Raw genomic sequence first — 15,677 nt, 5'->3', positions numbered from 1 at the left:
ATAAAATTTTTCAGCTCGCGCTTCGCGCTCGCATCATTTCTGTAGCAAAACCCCATACTTTTCATGATTAAATAGGTGAATAGAATGTCCCGTTTTTAGTTCTGAACCTCAAAAGAACTCCCGCTTCGATTTGCTATAATCTTTTGTTGGATATAATCTTGTTCTTTATTAAAACGTACATTAAACTGTAATGTTTTCAGATCGAAATATCAAAATTTTAAGCTCGCGCTTCGCGCTCGCATTTTTTTTAGATACCCATCTTAATCATTGGTACCAAGAATGCTTAGAATATCAAGCTTTCTGGTCAGAATATAAGTAAATTTCAGCTCGCCCTCGGCACTCGCATTATATGTGTAGTGAGATATGTATCCTCCTCATGAGTTACTACAAACAGTCCTAAACAGGCACCTTTTTCCTGTTTTCAGGTCGGTATACTTTAAAAATTTCAGCTCGCGCTTCGCGCTCGCATTAATTTGTCGGTGAAATATGTATCTCTATCTCATGAGTCATGTATATCTATATGATATGAGTCATATATATATATATATATGCATGTGTGTGTGTGTGTGTGTGTGTGTGCGTGTTTTGACAGGGTCTTTTTCAACATTTTCTTTTATGGCGCCGGTGAAGTGCAAAAATATGTGCGCCGCTCGGCAGTGCGCCCCCCCCCCTTTCGCCAAAAGCTGGATCCGCCTATGATATCCATCGACATGCCTGCACGTCTGGCACCATAAACCCGGCCGTGGTCGGACACGATCGACATGCATCGGTAGCATGGAGCAAGCTAACGTTAGTCGAGCCGAGGTAGATCAGGGGTAGATCCAACGTTACCGTGCTGGCTGCTTCACCCATGAATCATTTCGAGAGCGAGAGCATAAACAATGCAATGTAAAACATGAATAACAAATAATATTAAGGAATTTTTATTCCCGTTCACTGAAGCCACGTCTTCTGTTTGCTGTACGTTACCAATCCGAGTTTAATCTAGACTAGTTTTCAGTACAGTATGATAATTTCCATTTTCGACGCGCGATATTTTTTTTATTTCTCTGGGGAAGAGTGAGGACGATAATAAGACTGCAAACGAAATGGATTCATATATCGTATACGACTTATGATATACTGGAATATTGGTTTGACAATTCTGTCTGATTCGCATTTTTTTGCGTGTGAATCATACCCCGTAGAATACCGTAGACCTTATAAGTTCATGTGTTTGTGAGCAATAACTTCATTTCAGTAACTCACGATCATAATCGAGTGTGCGGAGAGAGAAGTACATGTTGGAGTAAATGGGAGATAACGATATGGGATGTTAAAATAATAACTGACATTTTATATAGCGCCTTATCAATCTGCGACTGTTCCCAGCGCTTCTCAATTATTATTACCCGGTCACTGGATTCATAGCATTCCAAGCAGCATGTTAGGCGCAAACTTGCTAAACCAACCACAATGACGGTTGTTTCCTATACCGGTACCCAATTAGCACCTGGGTGAGAGTGGCAAAGTGTGGATTGACGCCTTGCTAAAGGGCGCTAGGCCATGGTGGGATTCGAACACACGGCCCTCTGATTACAACTCGAGAGTCAGAACCGCTCCACTGCAGCTCTTCCATACAAAATTAAACAGAAATCAGGTCAAATATGTGGAATTTGATTATGTTAAAAAAGTAGTCGAAATTCGCTCGTTTGTTATGTTAAACAGTAGTCCAGTACATTTTATTTAAGGCACGCCGGCTTAAAACGAAACTCGAATTTCAATTTCATTTTATTTTCCCAGCGTGTTTGTCCCATTGAAGACACTGTTAGAAAAAAAATCACATCGAAATCCAAAAAATCGCCAAAATCCAAAACCCGAGTGATTTCGCACGCCCACGCGGCCCGACTGATTAGTATAAGTCGTAGTTACACAGTAGGGGAAGGCGGGGTAAGTTGTGACAGTTTTTGCTTTTTGCATGTTAGAATTGATATGATTAATAATCTTGTTGAAATAAGTACCTTGCCTTGAAATTTAATTCTTCTGAAATATTTTCCACCTATATATAACTTTCTATCCCCACACTGAAAGTCATCGTGACCTTTGAAAGAAACGATGTCAAATGGCTCAACTTGCCCCATATATGGGGTAAGTTTGAGCCACCTTCTGGGGTAAGTTGAGCCACAAAAACTATGTACAAAATGTATGGGGGGAGAACCAGCATGTCAATTTTTGTTTAAAGTCTTTTCACTTGCTAATTCTCTATAAATACTAACATCCTGTAGAAGGAAAAGAGCAGTCATGTAAATTTGCTCCTTTCAGCCTGCATTTCAATCGATTTTTATGGTATGTTTGTTTTTTAAGATACATTACCATAGGAATTACCATGGCTCAACTTGCCCCATGCTGTTTGGCTCAACTTACCCCAGTCCGAACTTAGTGCGATAATTTTGTATCCACACATTTATTATGCATCCATCATATAAAAGACTATGACAAGAATGAAGATCTATACCTGGACTAATAATGTTGTTATCATGTCTTTATTATATTTAAAGACGTGTGTGTTTATAAAGCACTTATCTATTTCACACTCTTTTTTACTTTTTTGGCTGAAATTCATATTTTTCCCTCTAAAAAACTATTTTTTGTTTCAAAGTTGGAAACAATGTGGTGGGGTTAGGGGTTATGCTATGGGTCATCAATACATGACACCACCACAATGTCTGACTCATTCATTATTGGCCTGGGGCTGGTGGCTCAACTTGCCCCTATGCTCAACTTACCCCGCCTTCCCCTACTCGTAATTCGGACTGTGCACGGATGACCCCGGATTGACAATCTGGGGCGATCCATGTTGCATTCGTGAAGGTGAAAGGGGGGCTTTAGCAGTAAAAATGCAAAAAACTCTCATTGCCGTTTATCTATTTTGACTTTCGATTGGTATATGATTTGTCAATTTCATGTTTGGGCGTGACCGAAAGACGCTAAGATGCTTTCTACTCTAAATTGTACGGAGCCTTAAAGTGCCATCGATTTGACGACTTGGCGAGATACTTTATCTTGCCAAGTCGACTAATAAAAAGTTATATGTCAATTTGGCGAAATAGATGGACTCTCGCCCGGCCTTGGACACTTCATATCTTGCCATGTCGACATATAATGATTCATTAGTCGACTTGGCAAGATAATACTTTTTATAAGTCGAATTGGCGAGATAACGTATCTCGCCATGTCGACAAGTCGATGGCACTACACTATCCTATAAGTCTAGGATAAAATCTCAACTCTTTCTGAAGAACGAATATGCAAGTTTATTTGTATGTAATTCCATGCATAAATATATCATTACTTGTAGAATTATAAGCATACTTACAATCTTACTATGTTATGACAGAAAATGTAATTGACATAAAACATGCACTCTTAACGTTTAGAGGGTTAGGCAATTCTTTTAAAAGACGATGTATATTTAATTGGATTATGAATTCTGATTTTCATCTTATCTTATTTCAAGAAACACATAGCACTCCAAACACTGAAAAGATATGGTGTCAAGAATGGGGCTTTAAAATTGTATTTAGTCACGGTAGATCGGACAGTGCAGGAGTATGTATATTGTTTAAACCAGAGTAAAATAAATCTGTATTCAAATTTCTTTGAATGAGTCTAAAGAGAGAAGGCGAAAATTAAGTTTACTAGAACAAAATATAAATCTTTTGAATAATATCTTATTAGAGATTTCAGACGAAAAATTGCTACAAAGCCTAGAAATAAAGAAATAAGAATTAGAGGAATTACAAGAAGAACAAGTCCGAGGAAAACTTGTAAGGACGAGAGCAAAATGTGTGGCGGAAGAAGAACGGAATACAAAATATTTTTTCAATTCGGAAAAAAAGAAATTACGAAAAGAAATGTATTACGAAATTGGAGACAAGTAATGGTCTTGTTATACAGATATGAAAAAATACTGGAAGAAGAGAGATTTTTTATGGTAAACTCTATTCATCAGAAGATAGTGTAGAGACGAACTTAATATACCAAAATTAAGTGAAAATGTACGATCTTTGTAAGGTAAAAAAATAACAGAAAAATAATGTTTTGATGTGATGTGTTCTTTTCCTAATGATAAAACACCGGGTTCAGACGGTATTCCAATAGAATTTTATAAAACTTTTTGGAATGATATCAACAATCTATTATGTGCCGTTTTTAATGAATGTTATGAAATTAACTCGCTTTGCCCATCAATGCGGAGAGGAATCATTACCTTGATCCCCCAAAAAGACAAAAATATACTTCTTTTGAAAACTGTGGCTTCCTATTTCACTATTGAATAATGTATATAAAAATTTTGGCTAAGATAATTTCATTTATGTTTAAAAAGTATTAGACCCAATTATTCATGAAGATCAGTGTGGCTTCTTAAAAGGCCGTTACATCGGCGAGAATATTAGACTGTTTATTGACACAATGGATTATTGTAAATATAGAAATATACCTGGTGTTGCACTCTGTATAGATTTCGAAAAAGCATTCGATATGGTTGATTGGAAGTTCTTGTATACAGTATTACGTAAGTTTGGTTTTGATGAATGTTTTGTACGTTGCGTACAATTGTTAACATTGAAGGATGTGATATCAATAACGGATTCTCCTAAAACCCTTTTTCCAATAAAGCGAGGAGTAAGACAGGGGTGCCCCCTCTCTTCCTATCTTTCTTTTGGTAGTAGAAATTCTAGGTATAATGACCCGTCAACATAAGAATATAAAGGAATATCCATAGAAAATAATGAATTGAAATTAAGCCAATATGCAGACGATACTGTGATTTTCTCCATCCCACCGAATCCAACTTACAGATGTGTTTAAAAGTTTTGAATGATTTTAACTCTGTCAGGACTGAAAATTAATATTGATAAATGTAACGTCGTTAGACTTGGTAATTTTGAAGGTTTTTCTTTGTTGAGATACTCCTTTCTCATGGCAAAGTGATTTTCATTTTGTATATTGGTATAAAATTTCCACTTAACGATTTCCATAATTATTATGAGCTCAATTACAAACAAAAACTAAAAGAAGTGAAATCGATACTTCGCATTTGGAAGCTTAGAACTCTTACCCTATACGGCAAAATTGTGATTATAAAAACGCTTATTTTCCCGAAATTTATATATGTTTTTGGTATAATACCGAATCCACCACACCCCTTTTTTGTTGAACTGCAACAACTCTTATGTAACTTCCTATGGAGTAACAAACCATATAGGATAAAAAGAGATTTACTTTACAACGATTATAAAGAAGGAGGGCTTAGAATGCCACATGTGTTGAATTTTAATTATGCAATAAAAACAGCTTGGGTAAAGCATTACTTAGCGTTACATAGACAATAATGGGAAGTGGAAACTCTATTTGAAACGTTTACTTGACAGGTTTGACGATGTGTTTTTCTTTCAATGTAATATGAAGTCTGTTGATTTGCATATCAACTTTGACAATGTATTTTGGAAAGACGTTCTTGATGCATGGACTTTTTACAAATACTACAACCCTGTAAAATTTAAAGAAATTATCTCTCAAACTCTTTGGCTTAACTCACATCAAAGTTGATGAAAAAATAATTTTATACAGAAACTGGTTCCAAGCTTATATATGCGATATGTCAAAGATGTTTTTAATGTAGACGGTTCATTTATGTCCTATGTACATATATGTAATACATTTGGAAATGAATCGTTTTTATGCTTTTTTCTCTTTTACATGCTATACCATTAGAATGGAAAAAGTTAATAAAAAAATGTCCATGACATCAATCACGATGATCACATGGTAGATGAAAGATTAGGTCATTTTATGAAAAGTAAAAGGGTTACAAAATTGTGTTATAATACTTTTTTTTAGAAAGGAACATGTCCCTTTCGATAACGAACCAAGAAATCAAGTGGCAAGATGATTTGAGTGATAGTTTGTCAGACTCTCATATTTGGAACTCTCGCTTCCCTCTTTTCTATCAGTCATCAATTGATAATAAACTTCGAAACTTCCAATTTAAATTCATTTACAGAAGAATTTCAACACAAGATTTTTTATTTAATATTGGAGTAAAAGATTCTCCTTTATGTAATTTCTGTGAAAACCACGTTCAAACAATTGCTCATCTATTTCTTAGATGTGAACATGTAATTTCATTTTGGAACGAAGTTCACGGGTGGTTGAAGGCCAAGATTATTAGAAGTACACAATTCAGTGACATTTGTTTTGGAGTTATAACCCTCAATAATTTTCATCTTAGCAATATTATTGTGTTGTTTGCAAAATATTTCATGTAAATACAGAAATATCAAACCCACTCATGCTCATTTTATGCTTGGTTTGGAAAAAAATTAAAAACAACCGAGAGTATTATTGCTTATAAACGTAATTTGATGAACGTGCATCGAAAAAATGGAATATTTTGTATACAAAATGAACCATTTATTTGAATTGTTTGAAATGTATGCCATTGTTTTTAATTATGATGTATCTGTGCATGTGATACTTTAGTCCACGTCCTGGATGATTTTTACTGATTGGGCAAACCATAACCAACACACACACGCCCGGGCCCGCGCCCTCCACTGATTCACTTACCCCCAGTGATTCACCTTACCCACTGATTCACTTTCCCCGAAAAAAAAATGTTTCATATGACTATTCAGGGTGTGTGTATGCGTGTACTGTTATGGGGTTGTAGTGTGCTGGGTGTTTGGTAGTCGTGTCGTACAAAATAACAACAGTCCAGGAGGTGGACTAGTGATACTTATGTATGGAATGAGTTGAGAAATAAAAAAAAAATCTTGACAAAGAAAAGAAAGTCGATGGCACTTTAAAGGCTCCGTAAAATTGTTATTTACGCATCAAGTTCTTTAATTACTCAAGCATTTTAATTACTCAAGCTGTCAAGCATGATATACTTCCTTTTATCTACATCTCCCCACTCTATCCTCCTTCTTTCATTTCGATTGGGCACTCTACAGAGTGGATTTTGCGCATTATAAATCATATCTATGATAATAATTATCATTATTTATATAATTATTAGGTGGTCTGTCTATGACAGATCACCTATTGATTTCGTCAGAATTTTTAGGTGGTCTGTCTACGACAGATCACCTATTGATTTCGTCAGAATTTTCTTTATTTCTTTATTCATGGTACCTATTTTTTGTCGCCAACTTTTCTCGAAATTGGCTTAATCAATTTTGCTGATTTTTTCGTCATATATAGAATCTATCATAGAGACGGCAAAATAAGCTTTTCAAGGTCATATGGTCATGATGACGTCATCTACGCGCCATTTTGTAAAATTCTTCATTTGATCATATCTTCATTATCAATTGTCAAAAATTAACAATATTTACATGACATTAACTTCATGTCAAGGGTCAAATGTCAATGTCATCAGAGGTCATGTAGAGGTCATGACGCGCGCGTACGCGCGCGTCAAAGGTAAAAAAATCGTCCAAATGACCTATTAATTTTTTTGGGTACGTTTCAGGTCATTTTAAGCATTTCAAAAATTTGCGCGCGCGCACATATGCGCGCGCGTTTCCGCGCGTTACACCTTAACGCAACGCAGAAAAACCGTTTCTTTAATATCATTGCATTGCTAATAAAATTCTGAGCAATTTGATACCTTGATCAACCTTCTACAACCATTAATAACGAAATTAACACCCGTTAAACTTTGCAGCACGTGTGCGCGCGAGCTCTCACTATAGGCCATATATGGGCAAAAACATGCCTATTGTAAATTCACTGTAGCTCTTTAAATAGTCCGTTGACCCCCAATTTTTTTTTCATATATCGATAGAGTATTAATTGTAAATTTGATTTCATGTCACCATTGTCCCTAAATTATATCGTGACGTCATCAAATAGGCGCCCAAACTAAAAATTTCATTTTTTTCAAAAATGACGTCATCAAATTTATGCAAATTTGGCTGTAACTTCTCGAATATAGATTATTTTTCGCCCAGATTTTAATATGGTGTAGTTTAGAATGTACTCTTTCTCCTCAGTTAACATGAATATTCGTTTTGAGAAACGCATCATTGCGTAAAACAGCGATGAAAAGAGGCATGTCATTTTTCCTCATTTTGCGTGTAATCTCTATGGGACATGACTTTTTCCCAAAACTAGATTCGACATTCCTCTACTTCGTGAGCCATATCTCCATTTTTTCTTGTCAGCTTTCCTTGAGCTTTTAACATGTTGTAGCTGAGATTCTGGGCTATCGGATATGTGCCCTTCATTTTTTGATCAGATGCCGGGATCATGCCCGTATTTCACTTGCAAAATTGGAATTGTAATTCTCAAAATTGCTTACGTGTAATCTCTATGGGGAATATCGTGGCTCAATGGATAACGCATTTGACTTGCTTTCTCGAGGGCGGAGGTTCGAGTCCTGGGGGTGGACAAGATGATTTTTTTTTTCATTTTTTTTTCTTTTTACCACCTCGTACATGATCCTTTATGATGATTTTACGGTATAAAAGTTAATATTAAGCAAGATAAAACAGATTATAATCACTTTTTTCATATCACATGCATATATAGTCATACATCAAAGAGACCATTTTCCGGACCCTTTTCACAGTGCTTTATCATCTACCGTCTTTCACAAGTATTCCATCCATAATGAGCATTCCGTTGTCATCATGAAGGTCATATTGATATGCATGAACATGGTAATAGTGATCATGATGCCGAGAATAAAGACAGACCACCTAATTCGTCCGCATGACGAATTAAATTCTAGTCTTTATTTCTTTCTTCCTATCTTTATTCATTGTACCTATTTTTTGTCGCCAACTTTTCTCGAAATTGGCTGAATCAATTTTGCTGATTTTTTCGTCATATATAGAATCTATCATAGAGACGGCAAAATAAGCTTTTGAAGGTCATATGGTCATGATGACGTCATCTACGCGCCATTTTGTAAAATTCTTCATTTGATCATATCTTCATTATCAATTATCAAAAATTAACAATATTTACATGACATTAACTTCATGTCAAGGATCAAATGTCAATGTCATCAAAGGTCATGTAGAGGTCATGACGCGCGCGTACGCGCGCGTCAAAGGTAAAAAAATCGTCCAAATGACCTATAAATTTTTTTGGGTACGTTTCAGGTCATTTTAAGCATTTCGAAAATTTGCGCGCGCGCACATATGCGCGCGCGTTTCCGCGCGTTACACCTTAACGCAACGCAGAAAAACCGTTTCTTTTAATATCATTGCATTGCTAATAAAATTCTGAGCAATTTGATACCTTGATCAACCTTCTACAACCATTAATAACGAAATTAACACCCGTTAAACTTTGCAGCACGTGTGCGCGCGAGCTCTCACTATAGGCCATATATGGGCAAAAACATGCCTATTGCAAATTCACTGTAGCTCTTTAAATAGTCCGTTGACCCCCAATTTTTTTTTCATATATCGATAGAGTATGAGTTGTAGATTTGATTTCATGTCACCATTGTCCCTAAATTATCTCGTGACGTCATCAAATAGGCGCCCAAACTAAAAATTTCATTTATTAAAAAATGACGTCATCAAATTTATGCAAATTTGGCTGTAACTTCTCGAATATAGATCATTTTTCGCCCAGATTTCGATATGTCTTAGTTTAGAAGGTACTCTTTCTCCTCAGTTAACATGGATATTCGTTTTGAGAAACGCATCATTGCGTAAAACAGCGATGAAAAGAGGCATGTCATTTGTCCTCATTTTGCGTGTAATCTCTATGGGACATGACTTTCTCCCAAAACTAGATTCGACATTCCTCTATTTCGTGAGCCATATCTCCATTTTTTCTTGTCAGCTTTCCTTGAGCTTTAGACATGTTGTAGCTGAGATTCTGGGCTATCGGAAGTGTGCCCTTCATTTTTTGATCAGATGCCGGGATCATGCCCGTATTTCACTTGCAAAATTGGAATTGTAATTTTCAAAATTGCTTACGTGTAATCTCTATGGGGAATATCGTGGCTCAATGGATAACGCATTTGACTTGCTTTCTCGAGGGCGCGGCGGAGGTTCGATTCCTGGGGTAGAAAAGATGATTTTTTTTCATTTTTTTTTTCTTTTTGCCACCTCTTACATGATCCTTTATGATAATTAAAAGGTATGAAAGTTAAAATTTAGCAAGATAAAACAGATTATAATTGTTTTTTTCATATCACATGTATTTTGTGTGTAATCTCTATGGGACATGACTTTTTCTCAAAACTAGATTCGACATTCCTCTATTTCGTGAGCCATATCTCCATTTCTTCTAGTCAGTTTTGCCGGAGCTTTTAATATGTTATAGCTGAGATTCTGTGCTTTCGGTAATGTGCACTCCACTTTTTGATCAGATGCCGGGATCATGCCCGTTTTTCACTTGCAATATTGGAATTGTAATTCTCAAAATTGCTTACGTGTAAAGTCTATGGGAAACATTAATAATCACATTGAGCAATGGTCAAAATTTATTCTTAGGATGTCTAGAATCAAGATTATCAATCATATCTAAATTATTCATTTTATACATTAGCCGACTCTGAATGAAAAATCATGACAGACCACCTAATTCGTCCGCATGACGAATTAAATTCTAGTCTTTATTATTATTATTGTCATCGTCATTTTAGTTGTCATTTCGTCATCAACACCATCGCCATCATTATCGTTTAATTTATTTTGTTAATGCATAATTTCATAATCCTCGCAGTACGTCTGGTTGACGGTTCCTGTGCCGGCGAGGGTAGAGTCGAGGTTTTCTATGACGGGGTCTGGGGGACCGTTTGTGACGACCTGTGGGATGATACAGATGCGACCGTTGTCTGTCAAAGTCTTGGGTACACATCCGGAATAGCGGTAGGAAATGCAGGATTCGGAGAAGGGACTGGGGAGATACTTCTTGATAATGTAGAATGTGCATCCACTGATACCGACATCTTTGACTGCCAAAGCAATGCTATCGGAGATGATAATTGTTCCCATTCTGAAGATGCGGGAGTGACGTGTTCTTAAAGAAGGTAAATGCCAGTGACGTGGCAGTGGCTCATTATATTACAATGAGCGAGAAAAATTGAAGGGTACAAACATGGCATGTGCATGATACTCTATTTCTGAAAAAAAAAACACAATCACAAAATTGACCGTTATGACCTAAATGAGCCAGAAAAATTGAAGGGTACAAACATGGCATGTGCATGATGCTCTATTTCTAAAAAAAAAAAACCACAATCACAAAATTGACCGTTGTGACCTAAAAATCTTATTTTGGCATAATACTCGAAGAATAATATATATATATATATATCTTTCACACCTTCTCCTTCCCCTTTGCTTTCTATTTCTCCTCTTTTGTTCGTGAAAACATTGGGGTCCACAGCCCCAATACCCCCCTTTGTACATACGCCAGTGGCGAATGATACATAATTTTTGTACTAGGGATTACTAAAAACTGAACAATAAAATGTTTGAAAGAAATGCTGGCGTTTCGAGAGAGTTTGAAATGTATATACATGTGCATCAATAAGGATTTTTTTCTTTAAAATGTTTTGGATTATCATGATTTTAATGAACACGGATGAAAGCTGTTTTCTTTGTTTCGTTGGCATATGTTTCACATTGTATACGCGATTTTATTAATAGGCGGTGGAAGCGGGGGAGGGGGTCCTGCCCACCTACATTTGAGAGGGGGGACGACCCCCCACTATTTTTTTTTTGGTGGTCCCCTTGCAATTTCGGTTGATACCTGTGTCCATCTCAAAATTTCAGGTGGCCCCCCTTATTTGTTTTGTCTTCCGCCGCCAATGATTTTATTATTTGATATAATATCCGGGGGCACTTCCATTGACTATTGAATACCAGCGCGACCAAAGATACGCGTAAAAGGGATCTCTATTTTCAAGATTGGTCACGTTACGTTACCTACTACCGGCGTATGTAACTTATAGGTTGTCAAAAACACAAGAATATTGAAAAGGGGTCATATATACATGTATTTCACTTGGAAAGCTACGTGTTTACGATTAAATTTGCGTAGGTATATAAGGAAGACTAAAGAGCTTTGTAAAGTATGAACTTTTTGCCCCAACACTACGCCAAAAACAGTTTTGTTGTTGTTTTAGAAATGGTTAGTCCTAACTAAATTTAAATTCTTTGAACCAATATGAAGTGTTTCATTTGGTCTAAATATAAATTACCAGCATGCGAGCACGAAGCGCGAGCTTAATTTTTGTATACTATACACATAGTTAGATCTAAAAAATAGCAGCTTTTCATGAACTAGCTGCGTATCTAAATAATAATATACTGGCCTACAAAGAATACCTGTTGAAGAGTGTTCGTAGTGACCCATGAATAGAAAACATATCTCACCAATCCAAAAATGCGAGCGCGACCTGACAACTCGATTGTACCTATGAAGAGCGTGGACATATTACCTAAACAATAGTAATGCGAGCGCGAAGCGCTAGCTGATTTTTTTTCCAACCAGAAAACTGGACCCTAAGCACTTTTTGTATGAATAATATGCGAATATCTATAAGAAATCCATGCAAGTGCGAGCTGGAACTTTAAACTAATCTGAAAAAGGATATTTTTGACTCATGAATAGAATACATTATCACTAATCAAATAGAGCGAGCGCGAAGCGCTATCTGAAAACTTTGAGATTTTCGACCTGTAAACTGGGCCGAATAAGCACGTCATAAGTACAGAACACAGTAAACAAGCGCGACTACCGAGCTAAACTTTTCTTCAGAATTTTAACTAAATACAGGACATTCGAATTTCAAGCTATATAGCCAGAAGATGGTGGGAATAGAACTAATCTTTTGTTGCTAGCGCGAAGCGTGAGCAGATTTTTTAATTATACAACCTGAAAATTGGAAATTCTAAACACTTATTGCAATCTTGATCACGATGGGAATGTGATTAAACAAGTAATACGAGCGCGAATCTAAAGCTTTTTTTGATATATTTAGAATTAACAATTGACATTCTATGCAGTTTTTGTATCCATGAAAACAGAAGGTTTCAATAACTGATATGAGCGCGAAGCGCGAGCATATTTTTTCTTATTCGCAACCTAAAAATGGACATTCTAAACACTTTTTGGGAATCATTACCACGATGGGTATCTAATCAAACAAGCTGTGTATCTAAATGAACATAGAGCAGAGCGCGAGCTTAAAATTTTAATTTACTCACCCGAAAGGTTTTACTTTAAACACTATTCATAATAATTGAGAATTGTTGAGATGATATGGATTTCACTAAACACGTGATGCAAGCGAAGCTCGAGATGAAATTTTATTTCGGAGATTTAGACCTTAAACCAGAACATACTTTCACTGTCGGTACAGAAATGCGAGCTGACTACATTGGATATTTTACTTGAAAATTTACCTTTTTGACACGTTTTTATATCAAGAACAATCTCAGAATCCGCATATGTAATAAACAAACTCTGTGTTTCAATAAAAACAAAATGAGAGCACGAAAAGCGAGTTTAAATGCTTGACCCGAAAGGAAACATTTTAAGCTCTGGTTAACATGAAGGAAAATTTTGGAGAGGGCATGGATGCGAGCGCTAAGCGCGAGCTGAGATTTTTTGACATTTTCGGGGGACATTCTAACCACTCTGTTGATACAGAGAGCTCCCCACATTTGCATTGCAAACAAATCACAAGTTCATGACAAAAGCATGCAATTCGACGGCCCTGGCGGTATGTTTCCAACACTTGTCGAGGGTAGCGTTATGTTTCCAACACTTGTCAAGGGTAGGGTTTCACTCGCCAGTACTTGCTAAGGGGTGCATTTTCAGAATGTGGAAAATACTTGTTTAATATACTTTTCGAAATCCCATGGTCGCGCCTGGTATCCACTCGTCAATGGGAGTGGCCCCCTGGGCTAATATTCTTCGTATAATTACTCAAAGTGTCTGAAACGTCAACGTTCTTGATTTTTTTTTCTTTCTTGATATTGCAGATGATTGATTCTGGAAGATCTTGTGTCCACTGAGCTCCAACCAAAATTGTTCGGACTCCAATTTGGTGCTTCGGTTTATCAATTTTAAAATTTTCTCTCCTTTTCCTTTCTCTTCCGCATGGTATACAGTAAAAGATTATCTTGATATTTACATTTGGTTTTAATTGTTGGTACAAGGTTTGCTTTAGATTTATAGTTATGCTTACTTGAATTTATTGCATCTTGTATAGGCCTCTACTACCAAACCCTAAGCTGGCAATGTATACATTTTGATCCATGAACATTTTACCTTACCTTTACCGAATTTCATGGAATAATAATCAAGCACGGTAAATCCTCGTGATGTAAAACTATGGAAGATCCAGGATTCTCCAGGGGGGCACATTTTCCCGAGAAAAAATGTGACGAGCAAAAAAGTATGTAAACAAAAAAGTAAAATTTTCAACCAAAATTAAAAACAATTTGCTTAAGAAAACAATTGACAATTAAAGAAAAAAAATGCCTTCACTTTTGACCTGGATCCGCCAGGGGGAGGATGTCATTGTATGACACCCAAAGTAAGTAAGACAATGATTTGATAACACTCACGATGAATTAGATTTACATTTATGAACGAGTACTTTACTTTTCCATAATCGTCACAGTGACCCAAATGATAAAATAAAAAAATTCTGCTTTATTAGGTGTAAAGATTTATCCATTACATAATCTCTATCGTTCCGTATACAAATAAACAAATCATTAATGTAATATCCAAGGAGCTATATTGACGGTAAACGTGTATAAAAACAATTAATCACGGAGCAAAATATTACTTAAATGAAATAACTAACGAATTAAAAAATCAACAAAATAATGTTGAATCTTTTGAAGTCAAGGTCGACCTGGTCCTCGTAACAAAAGGTTAGTAATTAATCGCTAATTTGAAAGAAAATGTTTGATTTATAGTCGTCATTCAGTCATGCAACGGTAATCTTGATGGGCCATTTAATTTAAATAGCTATAAAAGTAATTTCTTATTCATTTCGGATGGTTAGAAACAACATTCATTGCCATTAATGGAGATGTCCAATTATGACGCCCAAATTGTAGGCATGTCTCTTCTTTTTTTTTGGGGGGGGGGGTCTGATTTCGATTCATTGATCAGTTAATGTCATCGTAAAATCCTGAGTTCTTGACTAAATAATTCGCAAAAATGATTGTTCAATTATTAAGATTTATATCTTTTTCTTCTGTAAATTCCATTAAACTCTTTCTTTTCCGCGAGTGTTTGTGTGGTAACTTATAGTTGCATAATAAAATATTTGCTAAGTGTAGTATATCTTATGAACGAGAACAAATTTTTATATGATCTTTTGGTAACTTTGGGAATAAAGTCTGTCTGCATTACATATTTTGTTGTTTATATATTTTGTTTATTTATAATCGTTTATGTCGTCATTGTCTCATCTCTTTTTTGTCTGATGGATATTAAAAGAAATTGTGCTCGTTGAAGTCTGTCAAAAAATCAACTAAACCAAGTAACCCCCCCCCCCGGCCCCCCGCTATCAACAATGGCGTGTGTGTGTGTGTTTGAGTTTTGCCAGACGTGTATCAATCAGAAATGATTATTTAGCTCTGGGACCGAGCTTTAACGTCACCATCCGAAGGACGTGACCAGGGCTC

The 15,677-nt window shown here is 36.0% G+C and overlaps 1 protein-coding gene across 1 annotated transcript in view; it reads left to right on the top strand.

The window, feature by feature from the left end:
* LOC121419779 (deleted in malignant brain tumors 1 protein-like) overlaps window positions 1-15,403 on the top strand; it is a 31,965-nt gene extending 16,562 nt beyond the window's left edge. The window contains exons 6-7 of the mRNA XM_041614233.1: window positions 10,741-11,047; window positions 14,013-15,403. Of these exons, the coding sequence (XP_041470167.1) occupies window positions 10,741-11,042 (302 nt within the window). The 3' untranslated portion in view covers window positions 11,043-11,047; window positions 14,013-15,403. The remainder of the gene's footprint in view (window positions 1-10,740; window positions 11,048-14,012) is intronic.
* Window positions 15,404-15,677: the final 274 nt, after the last annotated feature.

The sequence above is a fragment of the Lytechinus variegatus genome, chromosome 1 (assembly GCF_018143015.1).
Source record: "Lytechinus variegatus isolate NC3 chromosome 1, Lvar_3.0, whole genome shotgun sequence".
In the NCBI taxonomy this organism is placed as follows: domain Eukaryota; kingdom Metazoa; phylum Echinodermata; class Echinoidea; order Temnopleuroida; family Toxopneustidae; genus Lytechinus; species Lytechinus variegatus.
This window is presented reverse-complemented; position numbering and strand designations above follow the sequence as displayed.